General features: G+C 43.0%; 2 protein-coding genes across 2 annotated transcripts in view; both read right to left on the bottom strand.

Moving 5' to 3' along the window:
- Positions 1–3,638, bottom strand: part of MYO5A (myosin VA) — a 95,741-nt gene extending 92,103 nt beyond the window's left edge. Inside the window, exon 1 of the mRNA XM_030456904.1 lies at positions 3,310–3,638. Coding sequence (XP_030312764.1) covers positions 3,310–3,336 — 27 coding nt within the window. The 5' untranslated portion in view covers positions 3,337–3,638. The remainder of the gene's footprint in view (positions 1–3,309) is intronic.
- A 4,220-nt stretch (positions 3,639–7,858) lies between these two features.
- Positions 7,859–19,603, bottom strand: ARPP19 (cAMP regulated phosphoprotein 19). The gene is made up of 3 exons (XM_030456683.1): positions 19,356–19,603; positions 14,227–14,349; positions 7,859–11,396 (listed from the first exon to the last, which is right to left on the bottom strand). Exons 1-3 carry the CDS (start codon positions 19,398–19,400, stop codon positions 11,226–11,228), a joined length of 339 nt encoding a protein of 112 aa, XP_030312543.1. The 5' UTR covers positions 19,401–19,603; the 3' UTR covers positions 7,859–11,225.
- Positions 19,604–19,769: the final 166 nt, after the last annotated feature.

The following is a 19,769-nucleotide window of genomic DNA, read 5'->3' as shown; positions in this document are numbered from 1 at the left end:
ATGAATTCTGGGTCTAGGCAAAACGTTCTTGCTTGTTCCTAAGTTCCAAGGAAAGCAGATTACACTTAACAAAAGCCAAGCACAGCCTTGATTGTCCCTATCAATTTTTTGTGGTTCAGTAGAAATAGCTCTACATCTGCTGATGGTCAACAGCTACTGGAATGCTGATCAACTACACCTAAGCAGCACTCAGCAGGGCTATAGTGAGTCAGGAAACACATGAAGATTCTCCTAAGCTTGTTTCCAAAGTGGAAGAACCAAAACTTTAGGAAACAATCTTACAGCAGGACCAGCAAGCAACCTGACATTGACAGATCTCCAACAGAAGTTAAACAGAGCTCACAGTCACATTTTAAATAAGAATGCCTGGGATATAAGCCTATGGAGCATTTCTAAAGTGCTGCACCCCAAAACCAAAGCTAATGCCTTCAAGAAGCATCACTGCATTTGTAGCATCACTGGGCAGAGGAATATAAAGCCTGGCATGGTTTATGCCCATCGTTCACAACCAGCTTGTGAGTGTCCTAGAGCTAGTCCTTTAACTTAAATCAGAATCTCCACATTAAATACAACCATAAACAACAATAAGGCTGTCTAAATGGTCACCAAGTCTAGATATGCACCTGGATGAATCAAAGGAATAAGATTTTAATAGAAGTGGAACAACTTCTTCAAAAGCATATACAGCTGGTTTCTAAAAAAAAAAAAAAAACAAAAAAAAACAAAAAAACCCAAATTAAATTTAGCTTAGGAAAAAAGGAGTTCCTTTATGTTATTTCAAGATGGCTCATGTGGTTGGGACAGTGGGTGTTATTTTTAGCCTGGCATGCAAAGAAACCAAATTTGAAGACTCAAGAGTGCATGTCAGCAAAACTGGACAACACTGAAGCGTCCAACAGGGCACTCTGCTTCCAGAAACCACAGCTGGAAATAAGGACTCTGCTTTTCCTGGTCTCAGACAGCATTAGAAAAGAACTGACAACTTCTTTGCAACACCGGTCATCCAGTCATTAACATAATTTTACCAGCTGTTGTACCAAGTAACTCACATGAACACAGCTACCTCAGCAACTCAGGCAAGCTGGGACATGGGTTCCCAGTGGGAGAGGGAAGGGCACTGCCAGGTACTTCCCTTCAGGACAAAGCACATGCAGAGTCAGCAATGATGTGCTGTAAATCCACACCTTACCCTGCTTCCCAGAGGAATATCTGTGCCAATGCCATAGTGTCAATGCTATCCTGAAAGCTCTGATACTTCAGGCAGCTGTTCTGAATGACAACCCTGACTCTGCCTGTACAAAGACATGTGGAAGGGATCCTTTATGTGTCTGCATACAGCTCTAAAGCAGACAACAGCCAGTGCTGTGACAGTAAAGCACAGAAGCCATCTCACTGGCTACCACCACCCAGCAAGTCCCTACTGGAAGTTCATTCCTGTACGTGTTTGACTTTCTGTTTGCTCTTCTTACCTCTGCATGCTATGACCTTACATCCATTATTTAATCAAGGAGGAGATACTAAACAGCAGCATGATGGCTTGACGTGGGGAAAAAGTCAGTAGAGAGGGGACAACAGCAGAGGCAGTATCTCCTGAGTGTCATGCAGCTTTCCCATCTCAGTGCCCAATTCAGAGCCATGCCCTCCTCAGGAACTACAATTATTCTGAGCTTTCCACTGTAATACAGTCCCAAGACAACAGGACACCCACATTTTGGGGGCAGAAGGATTTAACAAAGGATTTAACCACTCAAGAACTGAATTCAAGGTCAGACAGGGTTGGAAACAAAAAAAGTCTTTCTGATCAATTCCTTATAAGACACTCTACTCCTATAGTAAGAACATCTACAAAGAGAGAGAAATCAAGAGTACCTGTTCAAAATAACTTCTTACACAGGGGAACAACTCTGCAGTACCACTGCTCTCGTGACCAAAACATTACTTTTCATCCCCTTCTGAAATAATGAGATACTCTTCTATGAGAAACAAGACACCAAAATGCCTCCTATCAACTAATGTATTCAGCATTCTTTAGGGGATGCAGACATTCAACTCACATTCAATCTCTCCTACACAAATACACTACTCAGATATGGTCAAGCCTATGGAAAGGACAGTCCAGTTTGATGCATTAATGCCCAGTCCATGTCCTGTCCACCATATCTGACTGGGAGGACTCTACAAATAAGGTCCATCCAATCCAAGGTCCAGGTCCATCCATGCCAAACCAAAAAGGCTGTTTCCTTCCCTTTCTCTCTTCACACACAGTTAGACTGGGTATAATTTAAAATTATTTCATAAAGGATTGGAAGGATCTAGATGGCATTGCTTTCCATAAAACCCACTGTGACTGTGCAAGCTTTTCAAAGTTAAGTATTTGGAGTTTGCTATGTTGTACTGCAGTGCTCAGTTCCGACGACTCCAGAGATCCCTTATGTCCTTAAAAAACCCGTAGTCTGTCTTTTTTCTTTTTTTTTTTTTCTTCTTCACAGTTTTGCACTAAATCAAGGCACAGCAATGGAAGCAGTGCATTGGTAGTAGATAAACAGATAGTTCAATGGCTCTCGACTTCCAGGCTTTGCCATCACCCAGATGCATGTAGCAGTTACTGTTTCCGGGTGGAAGCCAAGATACTAACATACACGCTTAAAAACATTTAAAAAACGTCTGTTTAAAAAGCATACAAGAGTCACACGCCACATCCCTGCTGACTGTAGGGCGTCTTAACAACTGCCAAAGGAATAAATATAATCTAAAGGTGCGGTGTCATCAGATCTCCGGTGAGATGTTTTTCTACAAGGAGCGGGGTGGGATTTCTGAAGGCAATCCCGGAGCAGCAGGGACTGGCAGGGCAGGGCAGGGCATCGGCGCATCCCTGACCAGCCGCCCCGGCCGCTCGTCCCCGGCCAGACCGCGGAGCCCAGGACCGGGAGGGCAGCGCGGGCACCTCCCCTGCGCTGCTCTGCGGGAGAACGACGCCGCAGCGGCGGTGCCTCCCCGCCGCCCCCAACCCGGCCCAGCCCGGCGGGCAGAACCGCCCCGGGGCCGTGACTCACCGGGCCGGGCACGCACCGGCAGCGGTACCGGCCCCCCGCTCCCGGCGGGGATGTCGGGTCCATTCCGGGCAGAGGCGCTGGCTCCTGCCGGGGCAACCCCGCGGCGGGGCAGCTGCCGCGGGTGGCAGCGCCGGCCCTGCCCGCGCCATCGCTCCCTCCGCTCGGCGCCGGGAGCGCAGATGTCCGCCCGGGCCGCGTTCTCCCCCACCGCCGCTACCGCAGCCCCGCGCAGCCCCCGGCCCCGCCGCCGCCCTACCTTCGTGTAGAGCTCGGAGGCTGCCATGGCGCAGGGCCCGGGCAGGCGGCCCCTCTGCTGCAGCCCGGCGGCGGGAGGCGGCGGAGGAGAGCGGGCGGGCGGGAGGATGCTCAGGCGTCGGCCCGGGCTTGGCGCGCCATGTTGCTACCTGGCGGGTGGTGGGGCTGCCGCCGCTCTGTGCATTGTGGGAGCGCCGGGCGGGCGGGGAGGCGGGCAGCGCGATGCCTCCCACCGGCGGCCGGGCAGCTGCCACCGGAGCCCAGGCGCTGGCAGCTCCTCTCCCCGCAATGCCCGAACGCCGAGGGAGGCGGCACGGCCTTTACCGAGGGCGGGGTGCTGGAGAGCGGTACTGCGAGAGCCCCGGGCAACTGAGCTGTCCGCCTCCCGCCCCCGCCCCAGCCCCCGCCTCCGCTTAGGGCAGAACCCGCTATTCCTTCCCGCTCTCATGTGCCCGCTTTTGACTCCCCCCGCCCATCTCCTCGGCTGCACAGATTACTCGTTTCCTCATTAGGGACGTTTCTAATTGTTGTTGCTCACAGCCCCTATCCCTTGTGAGGCTCAGGATCTGCCACACGAGCATCAGCAAAACCGGGGACCCGGGAACGGTCCCTTCTTTGAAGGGCAATTCTCCTCGCCATCCATCATCTCCATCAGGAGATGGCCCTCCTGTGCAGCAGCCTCAGTCAAGTGCCCGGTTGGCAGCCTGGCCAACCATTGCTGTCGTGTGCTCCTGCATGCATGTCTCAGATGCCAGTTCTTTTATGTTTTGTTTTCTTGCTCCAATTCTAATCCCATCCTTTAAATTGTTTACAGCCTTTCCCAGCTTGGTTGCATCATTATCATTCAAACCACTTCTGGAAACACTGAAGAGCACCAGGCCCATAACAGTCCCTTCAGTCACCAAGAAATGAAGGTTTGCATTTTCCAGAAGCTTAACATCCGCATCAGAAAGGAATGAAAAGCATAATTCATGTCCTAGCTAGGTCTTGAGATGGCACCTCATGGCTTCATTAATCATTAATAGGGAGGTTTTTTACAGTTCACATTACAGCTACAGGTCTTTTAACAGCAGAACTGAAGCTAGTACTCTCTTTCCTTTTTCACCCCAGGACTGCATTCTACCAGTCCCAGTAGTCCAAAACACAAACCAAGTTTGAAAGTTATCTTTGCCATACTCGCCACTGAAGTTCATCATCTCTGCAGAACTCAGCTGTTCAGATAATAGCTCTGTATTCAGTGGGTAACATCTGTACTGCCCCTGAAACTTGCTGTGACAATCAAAGAAACAAACATGCTCTACAGAGAACCTGAGCCTTGAAAGGGATGGGTGACCTCATCAAAAAATCACTCATCAACTCGCTAACAGCCAGAAATAAAAATCAAGTTATCTTGACTCCCAAAATAAACAGCCCCTAGCTGTACTTTACTGCTGCTCTCTGAAGGAAAGGAGGTGGAGAAAGAAGCACACAGGTGAAAAACAGTCAAGAACAAAATAGGAAGCCTTATCTGGAGCTGTGTTAGCTGCAGATACATGGTATCTTCACAGACTACTAAAGTTAGTAAGTTCAGAAAAGAGGTTAAAAAAATCATTGACTTTGCTGGGAGAGTTGAAACTAACGAGAACTGAATTTAAAAAAATATTTTCCTTCCCATGGTCTGCCAGTATGCCCAGGATTATCCACCACAGTTACTGTGACTGTCCCATGCCTAGGAGGCTTATGCTCATCAGCAGAACTGGACATTTGCTCTCAGTCCTGTGAGAAGCCCAGAACTGGTTCCTGTGAATTGCTCTCCAGGTCAGGGGTGAAGTTTTTCAAGTTAAAAAGTTTGTGCTAAGAAGTTTTCACAGCTGCTCTTCACATGTACATTATGACAAAACAGAGATCTACAAAGCTACAAGTCATCTTTCACATGTAACACAAAAATGATTTGGGGTTCATTAAAGAATGTGATCATGCACCTTTAACAGGCTTTATCTAAGAATCTCAATGTATGAAGCACAGAAATGTTAGTTTTGTTCTCAGAAAGGAGCTGAACGTCCCCTCTGACAGTGTGATGCTTCCCATGTGATATTTAATGCCCTTTCTTTGGTATGATAGCCATGCTAAATTCAATACACTCATTTCAGGAGTTTGCTTGGCCTGTGGATTAAATCTATCAGCCATTCACAGCTGGAGCACGGGAGCCAAATGTAATTATAAGCCCCAGCAAAAAATAGATATCTGAGTCCAAAATATGCTATGATTTGACACAATTTGCATAAACCAGGATTTCAAATCTGTCATTTAAGGACAAGAATTGGGGGCACTGAAAGTTACCAAGAAACAACCTGTAATGTTTCTAGACTGACTACTTAATTACTACTTTAAGATGTGTCTCCAGCATCAAAAATGTGCTGGCAAGATTTTCTTCATCTCTTACCTTGCATAGCATCTTTTCAAAAACATCAGCTATGGCATTGGTTTCAGAATATATATCCCAGGGTATTTCAGCTGTCAATGAATGGCTGATGTAGCTGGCAGTCCATATGCAGAATTTTATACTGAATTTAAACCCAATTAAAAAAAAAAATAATCCTTCTATTAATTTGGATTATTTTATGCAATTTTTTTTCAGCAGTGACTACAATCCTATCTTTCTTCTTGCATCTAGGCTCTGTTTACATCCATGATCTGCTCAAATGTAGCAGAAAATTTCCCTTCTCAATTAGGATTTTCTATTCTGTTGTTGTCACACGTACTGTAAGTGAGCAGTGGGTTCTCTGTTGGCCAAATAAAAAAGGGAAGCCAGTAGAGATACAGAAATCATATGCAGTGATAACATAAGGAACACAAGATAGTTAATGTGGCACAGGGGAGGTGCCTTTCCACTTCCGAAAAGCATTTCTATCTCCCACAATGTCCAGCAGTTAAACTCCAAGTGGCTTTCACTGGAAAGATGGACTGAAAAATTCAGACTCAAATCCCCCTCCTATCCTTTCCTATATTCTCATACTCCAACTACCGCCAGAGAACAAACCTGAAGCTCAGAAGACTCCACAGTTCCCATTCTTGCATCTAAGCATCCTTGTAATTTCAGCCATATAATTCAACTAGAAAATGCTGAGTGTTTTAAAATCCAAATCCTGTTTCTTTCTCAAGGGAGACTCCTAAAACCCTGTAAGGAAACAACCTGCCAGAGTAACCCAGACAGAAGTACCAGCAGAGGAGCAACACAGACTCTGTGGAGACTCCCTGTACCAGGAATGTCAGTACCTGGTTACTCTTTAACATTGTCAAGGGAAGTTGGCAGATCATCCAATTGTATTCCTTTACTTATGCAACCATATTTTAATAAGAACTCTGACACTTCTGCAATAAGGTAAAAAAGCCTAAACCAAACTTAAACCAATCAGGTTTAGACAAACAAAAAATACTTCATAGTCTCATTTTAAACCAAAGTCAAATAAACATCCAACTCAATGGTGGAGGCTTTGTCAATATTTTCCAAAGCAGTATGTAAACAGACTCCTGTGCCTGATATAAATATGCAAGAATATTTATAACTGCCATATATCAAGCAGCATCCTCACTGTAACAAAAATCTACCATCTGGGAAAAAAAGGGGTAATTCAGTCACGTGCCCCTAAAGCTTTTCCAAGTACATCAGTTGATGTCAAGGCTGTGTGCCTCTGTGCTAGTATTCCAGAAATATTCAAGCTAAGTATTTGAAGTGCTTTGAATAGGCATAGAAATTTTCAAATTTCAAGTGACTCTGGATCTATTGATGCCAGAAACTGGAATAAAGAAGCCAAAGACATGAATCTGAAAGAGGGTGGGAGGCTCACTTGTATAAAGCAGGAATAATCAAACCACACATTCAGCCCAGCTTCACTTTAAAAAAAAATAAAAATCTTTATCCTGCTTGCACACCCTCAAACAAGTCTGTTGTTCCCAACCACCACAGAAAACACCCAGACATCAAATAACCAAGTTATTGCTCTCTTGCCTCCCTTCTGAAAAATGTGGCTGTGTTCTGTAAGCATGGCCACTAACTGCAAAGCTTCCCTGAGCACGTGGCTGTGTAACTGTACCTGCCCCAGCCCTAATTAGAAAGATTTAGGTGATAAGCCTGTATTTAAGTGGCTTGGCTTTGCCTGAAGATTGATGTCACTCCACACACAGCAATTCTGATACGTTCCTTTGGGTTACTAATGCCAGTGCTAAGGCAGCCTTTGCACTGCCCCAGTGCAGCATTTGAATGACACTACTTAAAATTGCACATTTTTCTCCTCAGTTTGTTACAGATGCAAAGTCTAGAGGATGTTATTATGACCTTGGTGACCAAGCTAATTGTGTAAATATACCACGTACATCTTGAAGTTGAGGAAAGATCCACACCAAAGTCACTCTGAATATGAAATTCATTGGACTTTTTTCCCAGAACCTTGTTTTTTTGGAAATGTTGCCATATTCAGGGCAATACAGTCTACAGCAATGCAAACTTCCACATGCCAAGCTGGTTCCCAGAAATGCCTTCATTCAGTGCAAGGGACCAAAACAATCATCTGTTACGGAGTTTTCAAACAATAAGCTTTAATTGCCTTATTAGAAAAATAAGCACTGAGATATATATAAATGTGATTACATTAAAGTAATTCTGTAGTCTAACATACTAGAAGAAACCAAAGCCCAGTCATATTTTTAATGATACAGAGTAGCAAGATTTAGGTTTTAGAAATTTTCCATAGGGAATACCGAAGTATGCAGCATCTTTTAGGAAACCACAGTAAAGACAAGACAAATCTTCATGTTGCAATAAAAACTAAGTAGATCAATTTATTCTGTATACTATACAATGTGTAAGTTTGTAAAGAACAATTGACATTTTTATCACCTTAACATCTTGACTGGGTGTAAATATGTCCAACAAAATGTACTCCTGTGGCCTTTACACAAGCACTGTCCTACTACATCAACAATGAGAGGGAAGCCTTTGGTGCTACAGATTTGGGGACATATCTGTGAAGTTGTAATTAATCCACTTAACTATTCTGAATAAAACATCGGTGCTATCTGCTATTATAAGCCTACATGAGTACTACTCTAATAACTGAACACTGTCTATCTGTCAAGGCAAGATATGAAAGGGACTGCCAGTCTACAGTGTGGACAGGTTTTCTTTGAAAAAGGTAATTATCAAATGGTAAAACTCATATAATACATTATGTACATAAGTTTGGATAGCTGAGTTATCTTGCTGTAAGCAAGCTGAAAGTCAAGCATCGATTTGCAGTCATCTTTGATTTCCAGTTAAGTGATTATTGGACTTACATTTTATACAGTGTATAGAATCAAAATAGCTGTGCCTGCTGCTGAGGTCTGTCAGATGTGAAGGCTCATAATCAGTCGTTGACCTAGTTAGTATTACAGTACTTCAAATATACACATGGATAATATATTCATAGCTGAACTGGTAGTAATATTAAGAGCTGCATGTCACCAGGTGATCGGAAGAGCTTGTGCTGTCCAACCAGCAGGACAAGCTGAGTCACAGCTAAGTGAGTGGAATGTTTTCATGGCTATTTTGTTAAACCTTCCCAAACATCAAGAAAGCTCACCCTCTGTGAGCCACAGAAGAGTGGCACCAGACAGCACACAGCAAGTCACCTTAAATGGTTCAAAATTTGTTTCAGGCCCAGTCCTAGCATTAAGTTTCAGTTTCATTTATACATACAAAAATAAAGAGGGATCTTCACATTAGGACAAACAACTATAAAAAGCAGTTTGCTTCAATATATCTGGTTTCCTTGCTATTTGCCCAGCCTAATTTCTTTATTAAGGAAGTCAAGATAAGTCCATTTCTTCAACCTGTTTAACAAAAAAAAAAAAAAAAAAAAAAAAAAAAAAAAATCAGAAATTCCTCCTAATATTAGAGGAGAATAAAGAGTAAGAACAGGCTTAAGAGAGTCCATTTAATCACTAGAAATGGGCTATAAAGACTTCAAAAGAAGTGGGTTAGCAATTTGGGAATTCTCTGGAACAACTCTGAATTTAAGACATTCTATAGACACCAATATATCTTGCCCACATTCTGATCAAAGCAGAACCAGATCAAGATTTTCCACTTTCTCTTGATCATTTTCTTCTATTTGCCTTTGGGAGAGAGCACTGCAGAAAACATGAGCCAGTGTTGTTTTTTGACTAGCAGTCCTTTATCTTGCAAGACCTTTCTTAATATGTCAACAAAAAGCACATCCTTCTAAAAACATGCATCTTTGAGTGTTTTCTGGTAACACCATAGTGGTGTTTTGCTTTTAATAGGCTGTTTCAGAACCGTTTCTCTAAAATAAAAAAGTATTCACTAAACTGATCTCTTTAAAGAGTTTCTTATAATCCAAAGAACAACAAGGCTGTGATTACCTCCATTAAGATCAATTACTTACTGCACTTTCAATATTCTGATTTCACTGAACAAACATGCTTTTAAATGCATAGTTACCTGTCTTATATCAACTATGCATTTTGGCAATCCAGTACTTACGACCTGCATCATAAAGATGAACTGAAGTTCATTCCCATTTTCTGACATGAAAAGTTCCCTATTTCTCAGTAGGTCATTACATAAATACCACTTCCCGTTCTTTTGTTTCCCCAAAGCCAATGAGAGGCTGATGTTAACAAAGAAAAAAGGAGTTAGTTTACTAACACTTCATGAGTCCATGAGAAAACAAAAAAAAATTACACCCTTCTGCTTCCAGAAGTCTAAAATAGCCCAGAGACAACTGCCTATCAAACCTTATCAAGCCCAGGTTTGGAGTTTGCCACACAGAAAACTCTAGACCAGGACCTTTAGCCATCTCATGTCATCAGACAGTGCATTTCAACTTTAAAAGCCTGATGAGCTGCTGAACAGAAAGGGCACTTGCAGGGCAAATTCCAGGTTTATACTTGAATGCTGGATGTTGTTGCAGAACAAAATATGCAGCTGCAAGCACATACAGGCTGAGTCAAGTGTAAGTATAAGTGTTTCATAAATTTCAGATTTTACTTTCAGTAGCAAGATTCTGGGCTCTCAGTTTCAGGACAGGACTTTGAAAGATACAGAATTACTTGTGCTTTGATTGGCACGTTGTCTGGTTTGTTAAATGTAAAACTAATAGACGTTTGCAAAAAGTTGTGCAAAACTATTGTATTTACAAAAATGGCACAAGAGTGAATTCAACAGTCTATGCACATGCACACTTCATTCACATCTTCAACGAAAGTGTGTCCTAAACTACAGAACTGAAAATCATACCAGCTTCAACAGGCAGTTGTCAAGAAGCACTAGATTCACAAGAGTTACACCAGAATGGGCAAATATTGCCCAAGTAAAAACTCTATTGTTAAAGCTGAAACAGGTTTAAGGCCGTTCAAGTTCAAAAGCAGAAACAAAATTCAATCAGAGCCCTGTCTTTTTTCTTTAATACATGCTTTACCATCTAGCAACTTGTGGTCTAAACCTCTATTTTAGACAGCAAACCCAAACACAGAAGAAAAACCCAACACAACTGGAGGTTATATTAAATACAAATAGGCTGTAATTAAGATGAAATAACAAAAGCAGAAACATTAGAAGTTGTAAAACTTGCAATGTCACTTGCTGGAACCAGTCCTACACTAGGAAATGGGCAATATGTACATTTTCAAGTAGATTACATTGCTCTAACCAAACTTGTCCTTTTTAATCAGTGCATTGTTCTCAACTAGTTCAAATACTACACGTTTTACTCTTAACAGTACTCCTTTACAATAGCAGCACATGCTATCGCTACGGGCAAAGCTGTCAGTCTCATGACTTAGTGTAAGAAAGAAAAAGGGGGATGTGAGGGTGAGAAATAACTATTAAGGAGAAATAACAGGAATGAGAATAATCATGCAGTTCAGGTGTTCTGGTCAGCCAGCCAGCTTGCTAGCAACAAGAGATGGTTTCCGCTGTGGAAGATCCTGAGGAGTAGGAATATGGTCACCAGTGACTTCTGTCTTGTCAGGAGCTGCAGTAGGCAGTTGCTTATTCTTCATCTTTGCTTTAGCCATGTTGTAATCACCAGAATCAAAGTATTTTTGCTAGAAGACAAAACACACATATATTTAAAAGCCTGGAAGCTTAACAGATGCATACACTCAAATACATGGTTAAATAGATCCATTACATTTTAAAAACTGTACCAAAAGCTTCCCAATTTGGCAAGGAAGCTCAGTGTTGACTAAAAAATAAAACAATTTTAACACAACTATTAAGCACAAATAGCTAAACTATGACCCACAGGTAAGTACACAGCTAAGGTTTCACATATACCAATTAACCCATGCCATACATGAACATTATTTTTGCCCTGGTTTTCTCAAGAGCTCTGCTCTCTCAGGGGAGTGAAACCTTGGGGCTTCTAAATTGTTGCAGTGAACAAGTTCTGCTTTGCAGAAGAACCAAACAATGCATGAACTAAAGCTTGAGAACAGCACCTGCTCTATCATACCAGGAGGTCGAAGGAACATGAAACCTCATGCTAACAAGAAAATATCTGATCTGCATACATCAAAACAATGAAACTGTAATCCCTAAGTTCCCAAACCAATTATTTAGTGAAGTCAAATCTACTGTGTAGTCCTTCTGAAAGGCACTGTGAAGGAAATTCTTAAACCACCCTTCAGATTTCTTCTGAATACAAAGTGAGTACATTAAGTTTGAATTTCTGAAGCAGTGTTCTGTGATATTCCAGCAAATTTCATTAGCCTTACCTCTAACAATTCTGGTTTTTTAATTGACAGACATTAAGTTATCTATGGATGTTAAAGCCAGATTACTATTATGATGTATCTGCATCATGGTAAGAGAGACGATGCATGGAATTTCATCCAAGGTCTGCATCATATCTTCAAATGCTGATGGAAACATTCTGCAGAAGTTGTATTTTGTTAAAATCTTATTACGAGGCCTACCCTTACAGTAGTTGTAACCCATGATTTTGAACATTGTCATATGAACGCAAAATACTTTTTTTTTTGTTCAGGATTTACACTGTCAACTGCTGCACAGACCATATGTCTGTGAAAGAGCTCCAAACAGAACCCCTCTGCAGAAACATAGTGCAGCTTGGTTTCCATCTACTGTCATTCTGGAGAAGGTGTGCTAATGATGCTGTATGCACCCATAAAGAACATTTCTGGAGAGCAAATATCAATGGGCAGAGTGTGTCCTACTTGCCAAAGAAAATACAGGCTACTGTTGACTACACAGATTCAGAAGAATATCCAAGAAAACCTACCATCTTTCAAACATTAGATTGTTAGTCCATTTCTAACTTATTCCTGTATTTCCTCTGATTTACTGTAGCTTCTCACAGAATTTGATCATTTCCTTCACACTGACTATGCCTGTCCAGGTGCCTTTGTGTCAGAAACACTCTCTGAAAGCATACTCACTATCCTCACTCTATTTTAAACTTCAGCAATCCAGGCAGCCCAAGTACACCAGGCATCTTTATCAAGTAAAGATGCTTCTTCATTTAAGATACTGAGTGCACTAAACAAAAATAAGAAAAAATAAAGTGGAAGACAGTTATTACCACCATACCAGGAATGGAGAACTGAAGAAAGCAGATTACAAACTGGCATCCACAATTTTATGCCATCTTTCATCAAAGTAGCAAAATCCCAGTCTATTAAGATGCTTACTGGTCTACCTCTGCTCAATTTGAAAATACAGGCTGCAAGAAACTTTGCATTAAATACTGCTACAATCAACATGAATACACTTTACAGATTGTTACTGGTGGTAAGTTTTCCTTGCATTTGAAATTGCGAGTTCAAATGAGAGTGCAAGCAGTCATAATTCCTTTATGGCCATCACTCTTTTGTTAGGGTGCTGGTCTGTTTTCCTGATTTATCATCAGATACTCACCTTCTATCCTTTGTGTCTACACTTACACTGAAGGCTCAGTTAGGCTGCCTGTGACAGCATAAGAGCAGAATTCACAAAAGAAGTCACCTAATCTACATGATCCAACTTCTGAGAAAAAGGTTATCAAAAAACCCCACCAACAGTAACAATCTCCAGGAGCTGTTACCAGGTAGCACAGAATTAGATCAGCACTGAACTCAAATAGCTGGTTTCTGAAGAATATATACTTGGAATCATTGCACACACTCAAAACACCTAGACAATAGGAAAAAAAAATTGACAGCAATGAAAGCACCATTAGAAGTACTGATACACTAGGTTATTCCAAGAGCAGAGTTCTAGCATGCCTGAGAGGCATTACATAATCACTTTATGAATAATTAAACTAAAAAAATAAACAGATGAATTACTAAGAAACTAAGAGACACTGGCTAAATGCAGAACATTGAAATACTAACACACTCTTCATTCTTCTGCTGTTATTTTTTGGTTAGTTCATGATCTGAGTTACACTGCTGCTCTCAAGCCACTGATGTTAGAAGGTGCCTGGTGTAACACAGTAGAGAACACTAAGCTTTCATGTGCTAAAAACATGGGTTCTGGGGACATATGTTCTGGGGACATAAAAAAGGGGCAAGATAAGATTGGTACAAAACAGGAATGAGGTTCTAACCCCTAATGTTTAATTAAAACTATCACACTGGCACTGAGCCAGCTTTTTAGTTGGAGTTTTTTTATAAAGTGCAGTTGAGCCACTGATGCTGTAAACAGCTATCCTGTAACATAATAACAATATTGTAACAAATGTTATTTGTTTTGTGAAAACAAATTTCTCTTCTTTGTGCTTTCACAGACAAAGTTTAGATTTCATAGCAGTGTACTGCATGTGCACTACACAATCAACACCCTGTGGAGTAGGAGGGGAAAAATAAAGTATCACAGATACGTGATTTTTGTGATTCCTTGTCCATATCCTGTGGACAATAAAGAACTCACTCCTTTCTGAAGTCTCTTCCTCAAGAAGTCTGAGCCTCCTGGCTTCTGGCCCAGATGAGGGTATCTTGCTTTCAATTTTGCTTCTTCAACTTTTTCTGGGCTGATCACCTTATCCTCCATCTCCTGAAAGACAATTATCAATACTGAATATTACATGTACAATAACAACTATTTATGCAGAATACCTTAGCAGGTAATTCACCAACATACTAATTGCTGCTACCAAGCAAACCTATCAATTATCTGAACAGACATTTTCAACATTCTCTCTCAAACACTGACAGCAACGTAGGAGTTCAGCCTCCCATCATATGCCTTTCCTGGAGATGTGTTTGCATCTAATTAACGTGTTTCTCTTCCACATAAAAGCAGCTTATACTGAAATTAAATTATGCAATATAATAATAAGAAATCTCCCAAACAAAAACAATTTTTGCTGAAAACAAGGGTTTTGCTAAGAGCAAGCAAATGTTGAAAGCTGGACAACATCCACAGGACTTTTGTTTCAACTGACCCTGTTTGATCACGGAGCTGCACAGCCCAGCACTTGCTCTGCAGAGTCTGGTTTGTATGACTGCTCTAACTGTGATGGGATCAAACAGCATGAAGGTAGCTCAGTCATAAAAACATGCCTGCTGCCAAATAAATAGCAACAAGACTGTATTTCTCTATACATGTCTACAGTTATCCTAAAATTAGGAGGATTAAGACAGCTGGACAGTGAATGAGTGTAAAACAACTATTTCATGAGCATGCTGTGTAATATGGGTGTTCAAAGTAATTTTAAGATAGTAATTGGCAAAAAACTACAATTCATACATCCTGCCTTTCAACTATAACCTCTACTTTACATCTGTTCCTGTCCATGTAGCAATCTGATGTATGAACTACAATTTCTTCTATTAGATCATTTCTAAAATATCTTTTACTCCGAATTCTTGTTTTCCTACTTTCCAGTATTGGCCAGGGCCTTTTTTTTTTTTTTTTCCATGTAAAGCATTGCCAGTTCAAGGAAAATATATATCGATTGGCACCAACTGCTGTACTTCTTGAATTGTTATTATCATCTGAAATTAAAGACTTTTAGCCAGACAAGAAGGATTTCCACTGAAATTAAGGCCTCACAATCATCTGTGGTTGAGTTCCTCCATTCACTTAGAGATGCTTCTGCAGCTCCTTCCCACTCTCTTCCATCTCTGCCATCAACCTCTGCACTGCATCAGTCAGCATGACTGTGTGTATTCCATGTGAATGGGTTACAGAAATTAACAGAAAAAATAACTTTCCTCCTCCCTTGTTGAGCTGCATTTCATTGGGGTCAGTTTCACAGCCCTGATCACCAAGCAGATGCACAAACAGGTGTTTAACAGAGCACCAGGGAGGACAGAGAGACACAAGCAGCTGGGACCTACTTCAGTCAAAATGGCCAAAGATCCAGAGCCACCACACGAGCCCACCCCAGTGCTTCACTACAGATCTCAAAAGCTCAAAGTTCCACAATATTCCAAATCTTTCTGGTAAGGAACCTCAGCAGCAAATGTTACAACAACACATTTCAAACGTAACATTGTCCATTTGCTCCAGTAGGCAGAGATTTCTCAAAGACAGCTTTGCACAATACAGCAGGAATCTGAATTATGTTTCTACCAGGAAAAGATAGAAATTCTAGTAACAGTTTAAGAGCAACTTCTGGGAGGACAGAAATCTGTGCTTTTTATTAGATGGAAACATAGCTAGGCACACATATGCAAAATAAAATCAAGTACAAAGTCTCCCTGGCACTACTGAACATGGAATTATACTAATTTCTCACTATATATCATATTAGCCATGACCACAGTCTTCATGTGCTACAAATATCATTCTCCAGCTGCTGCTCTTCCTGATGTGCTTCATTATCATGCCCACACTGAATGGATTTTCTCAAGATCAAACCTTTCAGCTAAAGACTTTCAACACCTAATGCTGAATCACTGGGTACTCACTGTTAAGCCAACAGACAAACCATTTGAGGGGGCATGTTTTGCCAATAGTAAAAGGAGATAATTTTTAAGAACAGAGGGCAAACAATAAATAACTTCCATAAATATGTATTCATATTGCATCAAAGGAGACATTTATGCAAACTCAAACAGCTGACAAATCATCACTCAGCAGGCAATCAGAACACAAAATCCTGTGCTATGCATCAATGCAGCTAAAAAGCATACACACTATGTTGACTTACGCTGGATGACCAAAGCCAACTAGGACTCAAAAAACTAAATAAATTATTTTTTTTAATTTAAATTTTAAAAATCTTAATTTTTTAAAAATTAAATTTAAAAAATTAAAATTTAAATTAAAAAAAAAAAATTCAATACAAAGACTTGGGGTGTCATACAAAACCCGCTGATGGCAGGTTCAAAAAATACTTAGGACAACTGTTCTTCAGAAAAAAATATAGTTAAGCTGCAGAACTCCTTGCCAAAGGATACAGTGGGTACTTGCCAAGAATTTAGATGGACTCAGAAAGCAATGTGTTCAGTCACAGCTTAGAAGGCTTTTAAATCCCAGCTCGCTGAGACCTGAGATATCTTTCTGGGGAAGATCACTGCATGAACATCCTGACCTTATATTCCTCTGTAGACTACACAGTACTGAGCACTCCTGGAAATGTGCTGTTGTGCCACAATGGCTTTAACCGGAACCAGCAAGGCCATCCATGCACCGACAGCATTCTCCTGAGTTACAGAAGCAACAACCAAGTGACTACCAAATGACTGAGGGGGACAGGAATCAAGATATACCACGCTTTTCTTCCTAGTGACAACCACACAAGAGCTGTCATTTTAGTTCTCTGCAGGAATCTGACACAGCTAATGAAGGCTGCTTACCTCATTAAAAGGATCTACCAGGAAGACAGTAGTTACCTAATCCATTTAAAGACAGCTTTTCCTTTTAATCTTTACCAAGGTACCAGCAGCCTAAGTTCTGTATGTGCTGGGCAACTGAGCTCCATAGCTAAAAGAAAAGCCACTTTTCAAGCTCTGGTATGAAGAGCTCACCTTCTGAAGCAAAAGACATCAGATAAAACGTGAAGCAGAAAATGGGAAAAATATGACAACAGCACAACTCTACAGTGAACTGTTGAGGCAAAAGCCAGTTCAGCAACCAAATGCACCACCTCTAACAGCCTCCTGAAAAATACAGGCTTTTAAAGCAAAAAGAGTCAGTCAATCAAACATATGTTCTGCAACGTCTGAAGTTTTTTTGTTGCTGAACTTCCCCCCTGCCACTATCTTGAGTTTTCACATTGAGAACAGGAAACTCAGTTCTTTGGCAAGTTTTCAACCTCTATCACTCTCTTGTTCAACAGCTTTCTCACCTAAGACTTGCACAAGCTCCTTCCAGCATGTTAGCAAAGTTTAGAAAAGAGCTCCGATCATAACACTGACTCAAAGATAATTTAGAAGCTTCATCTTTTTTAAGCAAATGTATTAGTAAATACTGCAAGAAAGGCTTATGCAAGTATTTCAGAGCTAAGCATTAACTGAGTCAATGTTCAATTCTGCCAACCCAGACAAGCAGTTTTAGTGAAGGTTAATATTGCAATGTCTTAATAGCACAAATATCACAATATCCTAATAGGATATAAACTCACAGAAAAAAAATTACTGACATTATGAATTTATCTTGAACACCCCATCACATTAAAACTAAACTAGTAGATCAGTAAGGGACCCATCTCTCAAGTAAAGGGTAATTTTTCAAAATACTGGGTAAGCACTGCATTCAAGACTTCACTACGAAACTTAGTAAAATCAGCCCCAGTCACCTGACTTCATCAGAACACACCAGAAGGCATCACAATACACTTGCTACCACATGTTTTACCATGCTCTTATTACAGAGCTATTCTAAGAGTGCTGCATAGGCCAGGGATTTATTTTATAGCTTCTGAACATGAACAGTAACCCTTCAGTTGTCTACCCAAGATGAATGTAAAGTCAAGCAGCAAAACAGGCGTTTAAGAACAGATTACAGACCACAGAAGCTGGTTCTAATTACTGCCCCTATTGAGGAGGTATCATTCCATATTAACCCCCCAAGCTCTACTTGTATGACTAACTCGTATTACAAATTGTAAATTATTCAACAAAAACTTGACAGCTGAGGTAGATTCAGCTTTTTCTTTTAGCGCCCTTCAAAGCAGTTCTCGTGTTTCATAACTGCTCCCTGTCAGGAATGGCAGGGGAGACTTCCACTGAGTCCACACGGCTGTGAGAAGGCTACAACAGCTTCTTAAAGTCACAGCCAACAGAGGGGCCCTGCTACCAGCAGCCGTCTAGGAAGCCAAATACAATTATTAGTTACAGAGATGTCATAACAGTGTCATCATAAGATAACCCAGCCAGTTATTCTTCCTAAAAGCCTCACCAGGACACGCACAGCGCTTGTGCTTTCCATTATTTCTCCTCCTAAATAGATTGCATTAAAAGGTAAAGATTTTCTAGGAAACTAAAGTTTAGCCAGCGGAGAATCGCTGCTCTCCATCTGCTGCTACCGGGAGCTGAAATTCTCTCTCCCAGGACGCCCCGGCCAGCCAAGCACCCGGGGGGGGGGGGGGGGGGGGGGGGGGGGGGGGGGGGGCGGGGGGGGGGGGGGGGGGGAAGCGGGGGGGGGGGGGGAGCGGGACCCGGGCCAGTTTAGGGCGCAGGGAAGTGCCCGGTCAGGCCAGAGCGAGCCAAGGATTTGCCGGAGCAGAGAAAGCCCCAGAGCAGCAACCAACATGGAGGTGCCGCTCCTCCGCCTCCGCCACCCGTGGGCGGCAGGGCCCGCGCCCGCCCCGCCGCTCCTGCCGGCAGCACGGCGCCGCTCCCTCCCGGGCCCCGTCCCCGCCGAGCCGAGCTGGCGGACAGCTGCGCCCGGCTCCCCCAGCCCCCACCGCGGCGGCGGAAGGGCCGGGGATCCTCCCCGGAGAGGGCCGCCGCTCCGAGGAGGCTCCGGCCGCGGCCGGACCCGGGAAACGTCGCCTTTACGGCCGCGGCGCCCCCCTCACCGCCTCAACGCGCAGATGGCGGCGAGGAAGCCCCGCGGACCTCCTTCTGCTCCTCAGCGGAGCTGCGCCATGGCTCCCGGCCACCGACCTTCTGCTCCTCGGCCGAGGCGGGCTCGGGGCTCTCGGCAGACATGGCGCCGCAGCAGCGGGACGGCGGGCAGAGGGCAGGCGAGGCAGGCGCTACCGCCGCTCCTCAGCGCAGCTCAGCGCCGCCGCCACCTCCCGCACAAGATGGCGGCCGCTTCCCGACGGTGCGCCGGCGGGACCAGACTTCCTCCGCGCGCAGCCTCCCCGCCGGCACGACCACCTCCGCGCGCCCCCCGGCAGCCGCTTCCGTCTCCGCCCCCTGGCGCCACGTCCGCCGCGGGGCACGCCGGGAGCTGTAGTCCCGCCCCGCCGAGCCGCGCCCGGCCCCGCCCGGAGGGACCCAGGGGGAAGGCTCCGGGGAGCCGCCCGGTGCCCGGGGTGTGGCAGGCCCCGCCCAAGGGCACAACCTGCGCTC

This window comes from Calypte anna, chromosome 10, assembly GCF_003957555.1.
Source record: "Calypte anna isolate BGI_N300 chromosome 10, bCalAnn1_v1.p, whole genome shotgun sequence".
NCBI classification, from domain to species: Eukaryota; Metazoa; Chordata; class Aves; order Apodiformes; family Trochilidae; genus Calypte; species Calypte anna.
Note: the sequence above shows the minus strand (reverse complement) of the source record. Positions and strands in the feature narration are given on the sequence as shown.

Bases quoted from the DNA above. Each gene is read 5' to 3' on its own strand.
- ARPP19 (XM_030456683.1), bottom strand. From the start codon at position 19,400: ATGTCTGCCGAGAGCCCCGAGCCCGCCTCGGCCGAGGAGCAGAAG. The intron at 14,350-19,355 runs GTCGGTGGCCGG...ATTGTCTTTCAG, and splicing joins CCTCGGCCGAGGAGCAGAAG to GAGATGGAGGATAAGGTGAT. The intron at 11,397-14,226 runs GTGAGTTCTTTA...TTTGTCTTCTAG, and splicing joins GGAAGAGACTTCAGAAAGGA to CAAAAATACTTTGATTCTGG.